The sequence below is a fragment of the Bombus vancouverensis genome, chromosome 12 (genome assembly GCF_051014615.1).
Source record: "Bombus vancouverensis nearcticus chromosome 12, iyBomVanc1_principal, whole genome shotgun sequence".
Lineage (NCBI taxonomy): Eukaryota > Metazoa > Arthropoda > Insecta > Hymenoptera > Apidae > Bombus > Bombus vancouverensis.
Genome location: NC_134922.1, coordinates 13,568,079 through 13,583,996, shown reverse-complemented (window position 1 = coordinate 13,583,996; position 15,918 = coordinate 13,568,079). Strand labels below are relative to the sequence as shown.

The following is a 15,918-nucleotide window of genomic DNA, read 5'->3' as shown; positions in this document are numbered from 1 at the left end:
ACTCTACCGATACAACTAATTAACGAAATTATCTTTTCTTCCGATAAGCAAACGGTTTTACAACGGTGAAATCACTCCTCGAAGCATTCGCGAATGTCCATATTGTTGCAAGTAGCCACATATCTATGAAACTCTGCAAGTTATGGAAAGTATTCAATTGAAAGTTTTATGGTTTCCGACACTCCGTACATTGTAGCGGTAAGAATATTTCCGTAAAGCCTCTTCTTTTTCTCTACTGTAATTGTACTATACTTTTCTCTTTTTTTTGACTCGTATTCGTCGCCGCTCGAGGTTTTACTAATAATTTTTTGATAAAAGGGGATGGCAGTCGACGACGATACGCACAATGGTACAGTTTCTACAGACTGGTTTATTTTTTTTTATACAAAATTCATATAAAATAGAGGGGAAAGGCTTGTAGCGCGAATACCTTATAAATAAGTGGATGGTATATTTACATTACATTACATTATACATATATATTATATTATATTATATTTTCGTGCGTGTGTGGGCGTGTGTATACACATATACGTACACATCATACACACGCACGCGCACACACACACACACACACGCGCGCACACGCACGCACGCACACACACGCGCACACACACATATGTTGGGCGGTGAAAATTTTTTGAAAATCTTGCCCTATCTATCCCTGCAGGTAGAGATATATCGGCCTCGTAAATTATTGTTGGACGATATCGCTCGTTTCTAGCCTGTTTCGAGCAGTGGCGATTTGTAAGCGAGACGAATAAGAGACGGATACGTTTGACCGTAGAATCAACGACGATCAAACAACGGACAATGAAACGTGTAATACGTATTTGACTTTAATTTTAGGAAACAACGATCGCCGTAACGAGAATCGTGAGAAGCGGCACGATGTCAAAGTACAAGGTCCTCGATGCACTGGATAGCATTGCCATTTGGCTGCACGTGGTTTCGTTGGTTTCTGGCAGTGCTGTGTAGTTTGGGAATGTTTGTATGTCAGCCGGCTGCAAAGAACGTGTTACGACGAATGTCATAAATTTCACCTTTGAAAACTGTTGCTTAGATGGATGGATTTTATTCTATTTTATTATATCGTTGAAGAACGTTTTATAGAATAGAGGCAGGTTGCTTGTACTGCTGAGATATCGAAGGAGAAGATACGAGAAGGGATAAAAATTGGACGTACCAGAGCAAGCTTATCGTCCCTCTTTCTGCAAAATGTCATGTGCCTGCCATGATACAGACTCTGTTCGATGGATCTAGCAAGAAGTTCCTCCGTCCAGGGTAGAGCCAGCATATGTTCGGCCAAAGTTCGACCTATCGAGACACGTGATTATCGTAGTCTTATATCGGTTATCCGGTCAGGATGATTGTCAGTTTGCTGGGAATAGGCGTTCGTATCGTTTACCTCTGAACTCTTCGGGTTCTTCGATGATCAACCGAGAGAAGACGTTATCGTTCTCGTTTTCCACCGTGTAATCCCTCATAGCCATCAAGGCAGACTTTGCCTCCCTTATAAGTTCCTCGTCAATTTCTTCGCTAGGCCTTGTAGCAGGGTAAATCGGAAGCTGTTGTTGACCAGTGGAAGGAATAGTCACGGCATCGGTCCTGCGACAAACAAGCAAACGTAACGGATAAGAAGGTACGTAGAATATACGTTGTGCGCGTCGTACGCACAAACTTTTACCTTTTGCTTACCTAGTTGTTAGGAAAAGCTTCTCCAGGTGATCCATAGTAACGCCTTTGAAGCTGTACACGCCGAGAGTCTTGAACAGATGTTTCACCGGCGTCATACTGTAACAAGCTGCTAGTGGTGTTCTCGGATAATGTACCACGAAGGCCAGACACATTTCCTGAGATGCCGCGTATCCTCCCAAAGTAGGTTTCGTCCTGTCCAACGTACCGTAAACACACTCGGCCAGCAATTCGTCTCCTGGAAGGACTTTCACCTCCTTCTCCAGAGTATGAGACTGTTGATACTCGAAATCAAAGTGGTTGTCCTCGACTATTCTGGGTAATTCTTTGCCTTGGCGAATGTGTTTCAGACTCAAACGACGACCGGCCAAGTGAGAATGCAAGACCACCGAAACGATGTTCACTCCGCCTTCAGGGAACATCTGTATGTTTAACAGTTGAAAAGTTGAAAAGTTTAGAAACGAACGGATGGAAGAAGCGGGTTGCAATCGTCGAAAGAGCGGCGTTTACGCACAGTGTTGGTACAATGAGGAGTACAGTAACCCGCGGTGGCGTATTCCTTTTGTCTCGGTGGAATCAGGTGAAGAGGACTAACAGCCACGCCAGCAACGAGAATTCCCGCTTCCTGAGGACGTAGGTTCGCAGTCAAGTGTAGACGTACTCCGCTGCTGTCTACCACCTTCTTCATATCCGGATTATTATAGTGCACTTCTAACATGTAATAAGAGCCTTCGGGATGTTCCGCGATGGGAATACCGACGTGTTCCGGAAGCCATTCACCTGTGCCAAGACACATCGTATCTTTATACCATACCATACTATCTCGCTACTACTATACGTAATCTCTATACTAATCTCTATCTCGCCATATTCGTTCTACTCGTCATTGTGTCATTAAATAATCGTGCCTCGAGAAAAGTCTGTATCGACATTGGCGAGAAGAATCGCCGTGCCGTGCTTCTGATAATGGTAAAGACGATAATTTACAAGTTGTCGTGGTTTCGAGTAATTGGTAATATTTGGTAATTCCGGTTCTATCTAAATTACCGACTGTTAAATCTACACTCGCGAGTCAAACAATCGAAATTGTCAAATGAGTCTTATGCTCTTTCCTCTGGTGTACCTGTACTACCACGTGCCCAGGCAAGCACCGGCTGCAAACAGGATTCCCATTCTCGCGGCATCGTAGGACTGTAACACGGAGCTCCAACGATTCTCGCGTGTTGTCCCAAGATCGACAAAGTGGAGGCGCACTCGTACAGTATAATATGATGAACCAAATCTTCGTTCTCCTTTTCCACGAGTGGCGTGTACTGAAATCGCAAGATGAATCAGTCGTTGCTCGATGTTTGGCGCGTATCGTCCTATAGTCGGTGTTTGTATCCGATATATCGACGACGGTATATGGTCGAGAGGATTCGAAGAAGCAGAAGAATCAATCGCGTGGCCAGACAGTTTCGGAATATCGGATCGAACCGCGTGTTCTTCTGCCGAGAAATCTTCTCAAGCGGATTCAATTGGCAATCGGGCAACGTTTCGGCCACGGAATGACATCATTCCGAGGCCCTTCTTTATTCTAATGACGTCCATCGACACGGTGCCATGTCCGGCACGGATGACCGTGATTCGTGAAGCACATACGGAATCAGGCCCAACCTTACGACATTCCTCGGTACTCGCGTCGCGCATCAAATTTATTCCGAAACGAACACATATTTCGATAAATTTCGACGAATTTCGATTACTTACCCCGATCATATGGTGTTTCTCTTTGTGAGGGGCCTTGAAGATCTTGCACCAATAGGTGGTGTCTACGCTGTCTGAAACCGGAGGCTATGTATCAAGAGGAACACACGATTAATCACGATACAGGCATTCCGTTGCTAGGCAACGATTAATAATTAAGCTATCGTGTATCGAGAATTCTTCTTTGTCGAGAGGACAAAGTTAATAAGAAATCGTCGTTGATACAATTGTAAGTTAAACACGATTGCCAGATTCCGCTTACTTGGTTCAATTTCACGTCCCAATGCTTGATATCCCGAGTATGACGGGGAGGTGCATGAGGGGCCGCGGTCTTGAGTCTCAAAGCTCTACCTCCGCGCTTGTCACCGGGCCAAACGGCGGTATTTAGCTCAGGATCGCTGGAATGAAGCGCCCAGAGGACTCGAATCGTGTCTCCCTGCGATAGCAAGCGATAATTACTTTTTCATAATGGTTCTGCAGCGGTTGGAACTGGAAGAGAGGCTCGGATATGGGAAATAGGCTGGTTAAGAAATATTTCGATGGGCTGGACGGCACGCTGGTTAGTCCCGCGCTGCGGATCGAGAATGGGAATCGCGGAGGAGACGCACGAGGGTCGCGGACGGCATGCTAAACGCCTAAATATCGCCGCGGGAATTCCACGTACCGTGGTCTAAGGGCCTGTTAAAGTCGCGGGCTGCCTTCGTGCCGGGCATAAATCGAGAAAGAGAGGCGGCTCTCTTCGCGAATTCTACCACCGCTCTTGTCTCTACGTTGTAAATCTTCTCGGCTATTCCCGGTTCCCAGGCTCCGTCAGGTGGAATCGAATATCGGACGATTCGTTCTCCCGCCACTTGTAATTACTCGATGCGCGGTTACGAGGCAACTCGATCCTCCTTTATCTCGGATATTTGATTTTATTCCCATATTGCCATATACACCAGCCTTAAACCCGTGCCCGTTGCCGCTTACCGCTGAATTTGCTTAGTCGAGATGCGTTTCGATCGCAACGACTGTATATCTTTGAACGATGGACCGACGAAGCAGTGGTCCGCGTTCGAATACGATCGTTTAGAGTACGATCGTTGCCGTCGAAATTAATCGAATTAATCGGTACCCGGTGGATCTTTTGATCTCGCTGATGTCTAGATTTTGATTAACCGTATACTCGTGTCCAGATGGCGTAGCTGCGATCGAGGACAAGGAAAACAACGTAAAGGAAGGGTATCGTTTCTACGAATAGCAGAAAGAAACGAGGTACGATCGGGGGAAGAAAACGATAAATCGAATATTCTGGTAAATCGTAAGATCGTGACGCTGTTCGTGCTTGCAGCCTTACCGTGAGCCGATGATCCTGAGGGTCGCAGGTCTGCCAGTTTCGCGAGAATATCACGCTCGTGTGAGTTTCGTTTTGCGAGCCGCCCAACACTTTGACATCCTGCGACGTGTCCGTGACCAGGGCCGCCTCCGGACCTTCGATCCCGTGCGAGTCCTGAAACACGAAAAGAAATTTGATTTGCCGACGGAACGAGACGGAGAAGTTTATCGGGTCGGGTGAGCGCCAGGTGTTTACACTGGACGACGAATCGAAGCTTTTTGTCAGGCTCGATTCGTTCCTCTCCGCTTTCCGCGCTTTCTCCTTTACTCTTTCGATGTGTACTCGATAATCGATGATGTAACAACGTTTATCGGTCTGTCAGATTCAAGCGACGTTCCGTTAAGTTAACGACATTCCGATGCGTCGGATGCGCTCGAAGGAAACAACACCGTCAGCCGTGACGCTGACAACAATCGGAAGGGTGGCCGCGAGCGTTTGGGTCCGTTGGATTCCGATTATGGTTGGGCGGTAAAGTTTGTAAGAGGCCGAAGGGAAGTCCCCTTCCTGCTCTTAATGAATCGAAATAATTGGCCGAGCATCGTCACGCTCGTTGCGTATTTTGTAACGAGCACGTGCAAAGAGGAAGCGATAATAAAGTGGCGCGTCTCTCGAAAGAAAAAAGAAACAGGCCACCCGAACAGAGAACGCAGCCTCGTTGGTTCGCAGTGGCTCACGTTCGTAAGATGGTTGTTCGTGCTCTACGCTAATTGTTATATCGTACGTATCATTTAAAAATTTGATGCCGCGAAGATGAAACGCGTTAGCTGCTAACGGAGAGGGAAACTGAAAATCTCGGTTTAAAATCGCGAGATTCCGTCGTCGCGTTCAGCGTGAATCCGAACGATCGATTACGAGCGTCTACTTTGGATTTGAACGAACTCGCCTGCTACCGATTTCCGATTAATCATAATTATTAGCGGCTGCGATTCGCCGTTGGGGCGGGCTTTCTGGGGTTAGCGCGCGTTCTCACGAGATTCGCCGCTCGGGGTTTTCTCATGGCAGCCGGATATTCTCATCGTCGTCGGGCTAATTAGCACGTAGCGTCGTCCGTGGCATTGCTAGACGGTGATTAAAAAAAGTCGGCGATTCCTCGGCGGTCTCTCGATTCAATGGATCGACTCGACGTCGTTGCGACGTTTTAATCGCGGTAACTCATACGTGCCTGTCGGTCAACGGGAAAAGCGTCTTGTTTTTCGACGTGGACCGTGTTTAACGGGCGGTACGGTTTGATCGTCGATCAGGAAAATTATGCAAACGGTTATAGAAGCTCGTGCCAACATCTGGCACTCGAGCGATTTCTACGGTAGGATCTCCGAGTATAGATCGAACGATATCGACGCGTACCATCGAACATCTAACTACTTGCGTTAGCGTCGTTAGCGCCGTAACAACGACAACGACGACTTGATAACGATCGTCTGCTTCTATAGAGTGTTTTAGAGGGTTCCGGAGGCGTTTGAATATTTTCGCCAACCGTTCCTATCGCTCTGTGCGTACTACCGTACGATACGCTATTGGCTTGTACTTGAAATCACGGTGGCTGTTTCAGCGAATGCACAGGACCGATGGTCCTGTCGGTGCTCCGACTAGACAGACCGAAGGAAACGCGACGGAGGATGAGAGAGAAAAGGCGAAAAGTTGGCTGGCTGGTTGGTTCCGTTCCAGTCTTTCGAGAGAGTGGAATCGAGTCACCGATGCGTGGGAAAAGAGGCACACGTGCGTGGATGCGGAAAATTAATTCGGCGGATGTGACGTCATGGATCGGTACTCGCGTTTCCCGTGGCAGTCTTCCGAGAAACTTGGACGTTTCGGTACGTTGGAAAGTACATTTGTTCTCGAACGACGAATGTTCGTTGAAAACGCGTTTCGCCGAACGGCCAACCAACGGGAACCAGAAACGAAGAATCGGCGTCGTTTATCCGTACGATGATCTATCTGGAGAAAGATAGTTTCCGATCTATATACGCGTGGCAAAAAAGAAACGGTTGCCTTTGTGCCCCCGGAGGAGTTGTGCCGCGGAGGACCGCGCTGGTTCCCATGGGCCGACAATTCCGAAGAAAAAGAGGCGCCACTAGAAGGACGATGCTTGCCAGGTGTTTTGGACGTACAGTCCTCCCTCCTTTTTCTCTCCCTTTCTTCCCTCTTCTTTCACACACCGTTTCACCGATGTTCCCCTTTCCCTTTTTTCCCCTCCGTCCTTCTTGCTCTTACTTACTCTTACTTTTACCGCCCTCTATACTTTTCTCCCTCCAACGCTTTTCCATCTCGTTTCGATACTCTCACGCTGTCTCGCTTTCTCCTCCTTCCTTCCCTCTCGTCTTCCAGCTTCTCCTCGTTCTTTCTCTCTCCGTGTCGCTGCGCGGATTACCTTTCCTTTTCGTATAGCGGCTCTCCTTCCTTTTTACCACCTGGCAGAGCAGCAGCTGGTAGCGCAAAGACGATCCCTCGACGGGGATAAAGGGCCTTCCTATCGTTCTTAGGCAACTGCGAACAACCACCTACCGGTCTCTAAACAGACACGATCAACGGAACAGACCGGACGAAATCGACGTGTTTTCTAATCGCTGGCAAAACAACCACGCGTCTCTTCGTTAACGCGAGTAAACAGTTTCCTCGAAAGCTCGACGCTTGTGTACGGTGGATGAAAATGTGGTCGTTGTCGGATAAGTGAATTTCGATGAAATCGATTCGAAGCTGGGATACGGTTTCGCGGTATCAGCTAATTAGAAAATTGGACGATTCTGTTTGGAAAGTCGAAGCAAATATAGAAACGGCGGATTCTTCTTTGGTCGCTGCTTTACTTTTTAAAGAAAATGTCATAACCAGTTTGGTTTGGATCGTCGTATCTAGATATTTATGGAAAAATTAAAGTCAGAGCGTTATTCGTCGCGGAATAGCAAAAGTCTCGAGTTTTCCGCTTCGCCGTTTAACCGGTCCAGAATTCTCTCTCGCAGGATGGAAACAGATGGAAACTCGCGAGAGGCAAAGAGCTTCCGTAAATTCCATCGAACGACGTCGAATCGAGTTTTTGCTGGCGACGTTGGCTCGGAATTTATTCTCGTAAAAACTGACAGCGGGGAAATAATAAAAGACGAAAAGCTCTTGAAAGCTGGAACGAGATGGAGCAAAGTTTTCCCGTGGCACAGGTAGCCAGTTTGCAACGTGTCGCAGTCACGGTACGAGCCGATCCGGTTCTCACGTGTCTTGGTCTTGGGAAGAACACGCTGTTACGCGCAATTACGCTCGATGACGCGTTATAGCTCGTCGTGGTTCTCTTTACGCGCCTATCCGCCTGTAATAATAATCTTGGCGATCTTTGCGTTTTTCTTCTCTCTCGTTCTTGCCGTTGATCGATGCCGAATTCGCGTTTGTATCTTTCGATCGATCGGACACTCGCACAGTCGCAACAGATTTCCAGCCATGAAAATAGACAAAATGAGAAATATACCCATTTCTTGGAATTTGTTCGCCTGGTTTGTCATCTTTCCGAATTAATTGCCATTCGGATAGCTGAAAAGTATCATGCTATTTTTTATTTTGTTTATAAGGGGGAATTGGAATGATGGAAGGGGTTCATAAACGCAAATCGAGTTCCATGAAAATTCGTGCTTCGAAGTTTCTTTCGATCGCCTGCGGCAAGAAAGGCAGCCTCGTGCTGGAAGAGGATCGTTAAAGAGGTGAAAAGCGGCGACAAAAGGAGAATCACCTACGAACTTTGCTTTACGTCATTGCGTCACATTGCGTCATATGCGGAGGATCGATCCGTAAAATATTCTCCATATGCTCGGTTAAAATCCCACTTGGCTACTCGACGGCGAGAGTAGAGCGACGATTCGCTTCTCGGTCGAGACGAAGCGGTAAAACCAAAGGCAACGAAATACGACTGTAAACGATAGGTACCTCGCGCTACTTTCTCCAAGTTTAACGAGTTTTTCGTCGATTTGTTGGACCTGGATGCCCTTTCTTGCATAAGAATCTGTTGATCGACGATATCGGTTGCGATCATACTCGTTATAGATTCGGCTTGGGTTTTAATTTCTATTTTTCTCGTTTTTCTCGATTTTCTCGTTTTCCCAGAGTCGAGCGGAATAGTTGGATAATTTGTAACAATTGTAACAACTCGTAACGATCGTAACACGACGTATTCGTCGTGATTCGATGACCACGAGGGGCTATAATTACGAAACGCCGATACTTTCTCGTCTTATTTGCGTACACGGGTCTACGAAGCTGTGGAGCGGCAGAGCTCGAAGACGAAGAAGTTGGATCGGAAACAAACGAAAACTGGTTGGCGGCGGGTGAAAAAAGACGAGCAGGATATGTCGAAGATAATGAGAAAAAGATCACGGCGAAAGAGGAGGGAGGAGAATGTGTGCGTCCGTCTATGCACCGAGTTGGTCTCAGGCTGGGCCTGTTGCACCACGAGATGGACGGATCGCGGATTACCCGCGTTTCCGATTCACTTTGCGAAACGTGCTTCCCTGTCTCTAATAAATTACCATCGTAATCGTCGTACGTGCACACACGCCGTGGCTCGCGGTGAATAATTTAGCGATCGTCGAATTTTCTCCAGTTTCGTCCTTTCTCGAAACAGTCCCTCTCTGCGATCTCGATCGCGTTCCAACCTACGATACGAGGAGCAGACGAGACGAACAAAAGTCGACCGAACTTTGTTGTACTAAAATTCGAAATAGCAGACGCTTAATACGCGTAGTACTGCGTAATAAGGAGATGGAGTGAAAGGAGCAATTATCGTGGCCATTGTTTCTCGGTGAACGAAAGCTGCAGCTTTTCTCTTCTCTTCTAAAGAAATGCCGTTCGAAGGAAATGTAAAGCCGCTGCGCTGTCCGTGTTGCCGCGAATCCGCCGTTTCTAAGAGTTAGAAGGCAGCAAATAGAGCAGGTTCGATCCGTTTCTCGTAGCTTATTCGTTCGTTTTTCTTATCGTTGCAGAAAGTTACGCGTCGTATCTCGACACGCGTTCGAAGATTCGAGGGGCGAGAGGTATCGCGCGTCGGTCGATTCGTTCGAGCCAGCCAGCACCGCTGGTCTTCGTCTTTCTTTGCAACGATGCTCAAAGATTCGCGTAGCCTCCCCCCGCCGATGTCTGGAGGCCTTGACTGGGGGACCCTTTGGAACCAACTGCCAGGACACGACATACCTATGCCCCCTGAGAAGGGGCCTCTTCTTACACACCTTCGTGCTTCCTCGTGTGTTCGTCGCGTATTCAGTCACGCAACCTTTCGCACACTTTCACCTCCCGCCTGTACCCAGCGTATACGTGTTTCTCTTTCTGCATCCGTGTATTCCGTATCGGCCGTGTACCATTGCCTGTGGCACGATTTGCCTGCGGGCCGTTGGCGTGTTCGAATTTACGCGGGCTTGATTTTGTATCTGCCGCGTGAGAGACGGTGCTCGGTTCTCAACAAACGGCAATTATTTATTTAAATATTTGCTGGCGGAAGAAGTTGCCGATAAACTCCGACCAGATCGCCTCTGATAATTTGCTAATACGATCGGCGTCTGTTGGTATCGTCAAACGTTTCGTCTGTATCCGCGAATGTTTTAACAGCTCTCTAGATATCACTTTTATAAATCGAAAAATACAGGAAAATCATAACGTTTCCAAACTTTATCGACATACGAGCGATATCGTCGCGCCTCGATGTATGGGAAATTTGTTTATTCGTCCAATTCTTTCTTCGTTTTCAGATATTCCCATCGAAATTCGTCGAGTCATGGAATTGACAGGCGGTCAGGTTCGCCGGTGGATTTCGAATTCGTCAAGGTGGAAGAGGCGAGAGAAGGCGAATCGAAGAGAGGAAGAGAGAGAGAGAGCGGACAGAAAGGCCTCTCGCTGCCCTCGCCGGACGTAAATTTATCACGACTTTATCTCGTCCGGCGGAACCACGTTCGTTAATTTTCTAGCAACGGCGTGCCGTTCAGACTCCTGCGTCTGTCCCACCTGCGTGGCTGCGTTTTGCCCGTTTCTTCTCACTTTGGGCCTCGCCTTGGTTCTCGCGGATAAATATCGAGCAAATGGAGCCGAAAAATTCCACTTTTCCGCCGGGCCATTCTTACGAATACGAATACGACACGACGTGGAAGATCGCGAGGGCAGGTTCGCGTGGCCGCGCTCGAACCAACGTCGTAGCACACCTCGGAGAATGGATATAAATTTAATTAAGATTAGGAATTCGAAGAAGCCGCGCAAAGGGAGAAAAAAGGGTGGAGCAGGTTTCGATAACCAGTTCCTTTTTAATCCCTTCGTTGCGTGGTTCTCCGAATGGAAACTCCAATGTTCGTCCGAGTGTGGATACTTGAAATTACAAGAGAGAGTAAGCAAAGTCCGTGTAAGAGAGTTGTTTCGAACGGTAATTTGCGCGTAGATGTCACGCTATTTCCGAAGCGAAGGTACCATGTGCCGCGATCCAAAGGGAAAAGAGAAATGGAAACGGAAACGAAAACGAAAACGAAAACGAAAACGAAAAGAGAAGTGGAAAGTCTTACGATTAGCGCGAACTATCGTGTTCGTTGGTTTTTCCAGGCGCTGTTACGGATCGCGAGGAGAGAAGGCGATCGACCGGGATCTCCCATGACGCGTTAATTAAACGAACCTCGTTAATACGGATCGTGCGACTAAAACGAAACCACGAGCAAGGGGATCCCTTCGCAGAAGGGTTCGGTGGTTTGGACGGGAGGGAGGAGAGGCGAGAGGCCGATACCTCGGCTCGCGATACCCCCTTTTGCTGCCTCTTTTTCTTCTCGTCCTTCTCTCAGCTTGGCAGATCTTTCGGACTGCTGTTTCGACCCTCCCCCTCTTAATCTTCCTTTAATTTCCTAGCTTTTCGTTTCTTCCCTTCCTTTTTTACCTGCCTTCGTCCTTTTACTTTTCCTTTCTTCCCTTCCTCTCGCTCCTCCGGTTCGTCGTCGTCGTCGTCGTCGTCGTCGTTCTTTCATTCGCCAGCTCTCGATTCACACGGCTGATACGAAAGCTTTTAACGTTTGTCGGTATTTGCAACGACGATTTACTCGATCCGTTTGATCGATCGCGGAAGCGCCGTTTCGAAAGCGCGGCGAAAATAGAAATCTAGGATCGCGTTCCGATAAGAAGAAAACGAGTTCTTCCCACACGGCTAGCGCCGACGTTCGCAGACTTTCCCGTTGGCCGCTCGACTATTCTCACGCGTCCTAATCACCGTCTTGCTATGCCGATCGATCGTTGGAAGCACGATCGCACAAAGGCTACGGGATAAGAAGGAAGAGAGGACGCGGCTAAAAGGAAGATCGGAGATCGGAGATCGGGGACGATCGATCACGGGTCCGAATACCTTTGGCGATGACCGATGATCGAGATGGGACGCGGCAGCACTCACCAGCAGATTGACGGTGCCCGTGTGATCGTCCACCCAAGCCAGCAGAATATCAGCTCCCTTCATGTGGTTTTTCTCGTTGAATCCGATGCCGACGTATCCCAAGGTCTTGGCGATCACCTTGAAGGTGACCATCTGCTCGTCCGAAGGATCCCACTCGAGGATAACTTCTCCGTCGTCGTCGAGTATCTCGCGTCTGGTGAACCTCGGTTGTTCGATGCTTCTTCGGGGTCGATCGTCCGTCGTCTCTTCGGCGCCGGTATACTTGGACGCGCGTAACAGCTTCGCCAATTTGTCCATCGGTGGCACGTACTTCTTCGGAACTCGACTGTCTCGCGACTTTGGACTTCTCTTCGAGATAGGATCGTCGAAGAGGTTGTTCGCTCCGCCGGCGCCGATTTCCTCCATCGTCTCGAATCGAAAATTCTCGTCCGTTTCGACGTCGTCCTGCAAATCCACGGTCCGAGTGGTCTCCTCCCGAGATTCCGCCTTCGGATTCTCGTCGTCGATTTGTTGTCGTTTGTCGAACGGCGCTGTATCGTTGCCGGACGACCGCGTCGATTCTCCGTTAGAGACGTCGATGTCGAACGCGTTCGCGGTTTCCTTGATCTCCAGCGTGGACGCGGTCGTCGTTTCTTCGGATTCTCCGCCGACGCCGAGTATCCGACTGGCGTTGTTCACCAACTCGTGTTGATCCGGGTCCGGGTTTTCCTCCCTCGAATTGGCAAAGTCCAGCCCGTCCTCCTTGTAAGGGAGGATCTTCCTCCTCGCCTTCCATCGCGCGTACCACTCTTTATCCACGTCCAGCCGTTGTTTCTTAAACGTGCCTACTCTGAGAAGCGCCTGCTCCTCTCCGAGACTTCTCTTTATCCTCGATACGACGTCCTTCGAACGATGCCTGTTCCTGTAGGCCAAGGTCCTCATGGTCTCGTCCATGTGCTGCACGTACAGGTCCAACAAATCGCACCTGGCCATCCAGCAGAGGCTCGACACCGCGATTAGCCTAAGTATCAGCATCTTCCTTCGTTTCCTTCATACGATCGTCGAATGCACCCGCGTTCTCTCTCGATCTTCGCCTCTAGCTTCTTCGCGATCTCCCGCCCATACGAGGCTTCCTTCTCGTTCAAATTCGCTCAGCCAATTAGCGACCGCGCATCGTCGATCGTAGTCGCAAACTTTCCAATTTCCAGAGTGCTTTCAAATTCTAGCGTGCGATCGCGAAGCTTAAGATCGTCGAATCTCACCTCCAACTCCCTTTCAATGTTCCACGTTTTTCGCATTCACCGACATATCCAAACACCGGCCAGTCCGTTTCTCTTCAAAAATTCGTCGCTCCAAATCACGCTCTTGCGAAACGCACGACCGAACAATTCTCTCTCCTCGCTTTGGTGTTACGCGAACGACAGTTGTGCCGGGACTAATTTAAGCGCGCGGCTGCTGTTGCCCCTGCGGACGCTTGCAGCTGCTTACCTGAGCCGGTCCCCTTCCTGGGGCCCTTATTCAGGCCCGTACTACCGCTTCTCCCGACCCCTTCCCTCGTCGTCGTTCCTAACTCGCCAAGCCGCACTTTCGATTTCCAATTCGCGTCGCGTTTCCGCTTTTTTCCGCCAATTTGTTAGGCCGGCGGATCAGCGGATCGCGGAAGACCGCGACCGCGATAACGCGTCAAAGTACGCGTGTTCGCAGCCAGAACCGATGGCGTGTGGCGGTCTTTAAACGCTTCCACGACGGCCTTAAGAAGAAAACGACTGGGAAAAAGCAAGAGGAGCTTCTGCTCTTCTTCTTCTTCCTCCTCCTCCTCCTCCTCTTCGACTAGACAATCTCTCGAGAAACGTTTATTCCATCGCCGATGGAAGAAGCGGTAAAGACGAGTTTCGATAAAAGTGGACATTTTTCTAGAAACGTTCCCCTTCTGGCTTCCTTCTTCCGTTCGAGGGCTTTCGGCTCGAAACTTTCGAGCGATCGCTTTCCAGCGATTACTTTCGGCCGATTTCTTTCGAGTCGACGAGGCAGGAAACGAGAAGATGGCGATGGCGAGGTCTGCCACTGCTTCCTGCGGAAGTCTTTTTTCTCAAACCGGAGACGCGTTTATCGGTGCTGGTGTTCCAGAAAGAAACCGGGGGAGGGGGATGCGAAAACAACTGCGGCAGATGTGAACTCGTGGCACGCGCCCTTCTGTTTTACAGTGGTGCTCACCCTGTTCCCATAGAAATTTCCCCGAGTTTCCAAGCTTTACCATGACATTTTTCTATCGCGATATTTTTCTCGCGTGCTGCACTGTATGTACGCTATCCAATTCGTTGATACTCGTCGGTCGGGGAACGCTTTTTCTTCGTCCCGTAAGCGGCTAACGTCACCGATGATATTCTTTATAAAGGTAATCCCTTCAACGTAATATTTCCGTCCTTCCGCTTTGGTTACGTTAGGCGTGTCGGATGCCGATTTAAGATAGCTCGTCTACTTATCAACGAGCGTATAAAAGGCATTGTGATTTGCAAAGCGTGCGCACGCGCGACCCAAGCCAACTGTATCAACTTACTATTTCCTGCCACTGACATTGAAACTTTATACTCGACGGAAGACACGAGAGAAGCAAGGGTTACCGATCTTGTCCGTTGGTCGGATCGGTTCCACGCTCTTCGTCGCCAAAACCACCTACGCGGTCTACGTAAATTAAATTAAATCCAAATTACACGCGCAACTGACAATTAGCTAATTGGCTGCGAAGAAAACGCAACACGAATCGTCGCTCGATCGAACGAACGAGATGCTCCGAAGGCGGTTTCACCGGACCGATCTTCCGCTTTTCTTCCACGCGGCTCTTCGATTCGACATTTGGGGGCGGGAAATCGGCGGAGCGATCGGTCTTCGGTTTTCCCGGAATTTCTATCGGTCAGGTATCGTTTATTGTAACGAGGAATTCCTTTGTGCGAAAAAGGATGCGACGCCACTCTGACTGCGCGTTATTTCTTTGTTCGCGGGAATCCGAGGATCGATTGGGATCCCTGCCAAAAGGAACCTTTCGTTTTCTATAAGGATAAATCGCGAATTCTCGTTGTCCGGCGACAAGAGGATGCTCTCCGCGTCGCAAGACGAATCAGAGTTTAGAGAATCGAGGAGCTGTTGAGCGCTGTTCAGACAGAGAATTAAAGTTGGATGAACGGCTGCCACTTTGTATTTTGTATTCCACCGGCGAATTTACTCCTCCGAGTCGTCCTCCACGTGGATTATTTACGAAAGGAGACGCGGTATCGGGTCGGAAATCTCGTCGTCCTGGGAAAAACCGATGCCTCGCCATATGTACCGAGCATAAGAAGCGACCTCCGCGCCTCTGTTCGCGATACAAGCTCGATCCATCGCCGATTCTCGGCTCGTTTCTTTCTTCCCATCGAGATTCGCATCGGCAATCGCTCGAAAACCTTTTACAGTTACTATCGATAACTCATAGATAACGACCGTTTCATTCAGTCTCGCGCTGTTCACATCGCCGTTTCTCCATCCTTCCACTCTGTCTTCCACTCTGATATCGTCGACCCTTAAAACTTGAGATACACCAGGAGAGGTACGCGCGATCGCCACGTTCACCTGTCGCGTGCCAAGCTACGCACCTGCTTAACTAACTTTCCTTCTCTTCGTGTCCTCGCCATCTGCTCTTTTTTCTTTTTTTTTTTTTTTTTTTTTTTCGAGTTTCAGTGACCGATCGGCAGATGCCACGGTTTAACGCTTTTAA

The 15,918-nt window shown here is 48.9% G+C and overlaps 1 protein-coding gene across 1 annotated transcript; it reads right to left on the bottom strand.

Annotated features, from left to right (window-relative positions):
* Positions 1-371: 371 nt before the first annotated feature.
* On the bottom strand, positions 372-14,009 carry LOC117155169 (MOXD1 homolog 1). The gene is made up of 10 exons (XM_033330839.2): positions 12,192-14,009; positions 4,778-4,930; positions 3,704-3,877; positions 3,445-3,528; positions 2,819-3,008; positions 2,210-2,475; positions 1,699-2,117; positions 1,409-1,608; positions 1,187-1,317; positions 372-1,004 (listed from the first exon to the last, which is right to left on the bottom strand). Exons 1-10 carry the CDS (start codon positions 13,203-13,205, stop codon positions 846-848), a joined length of 2,790 nt encoding a protein of 929 aa, XP_033186730.2. The 5' UTR covers positions 13,206-14,009; the 3' UTR covers positions 372-845.
* Between the last annotated feature and the right edge of the window lie 1,909 nt (positions 14,010-15,918).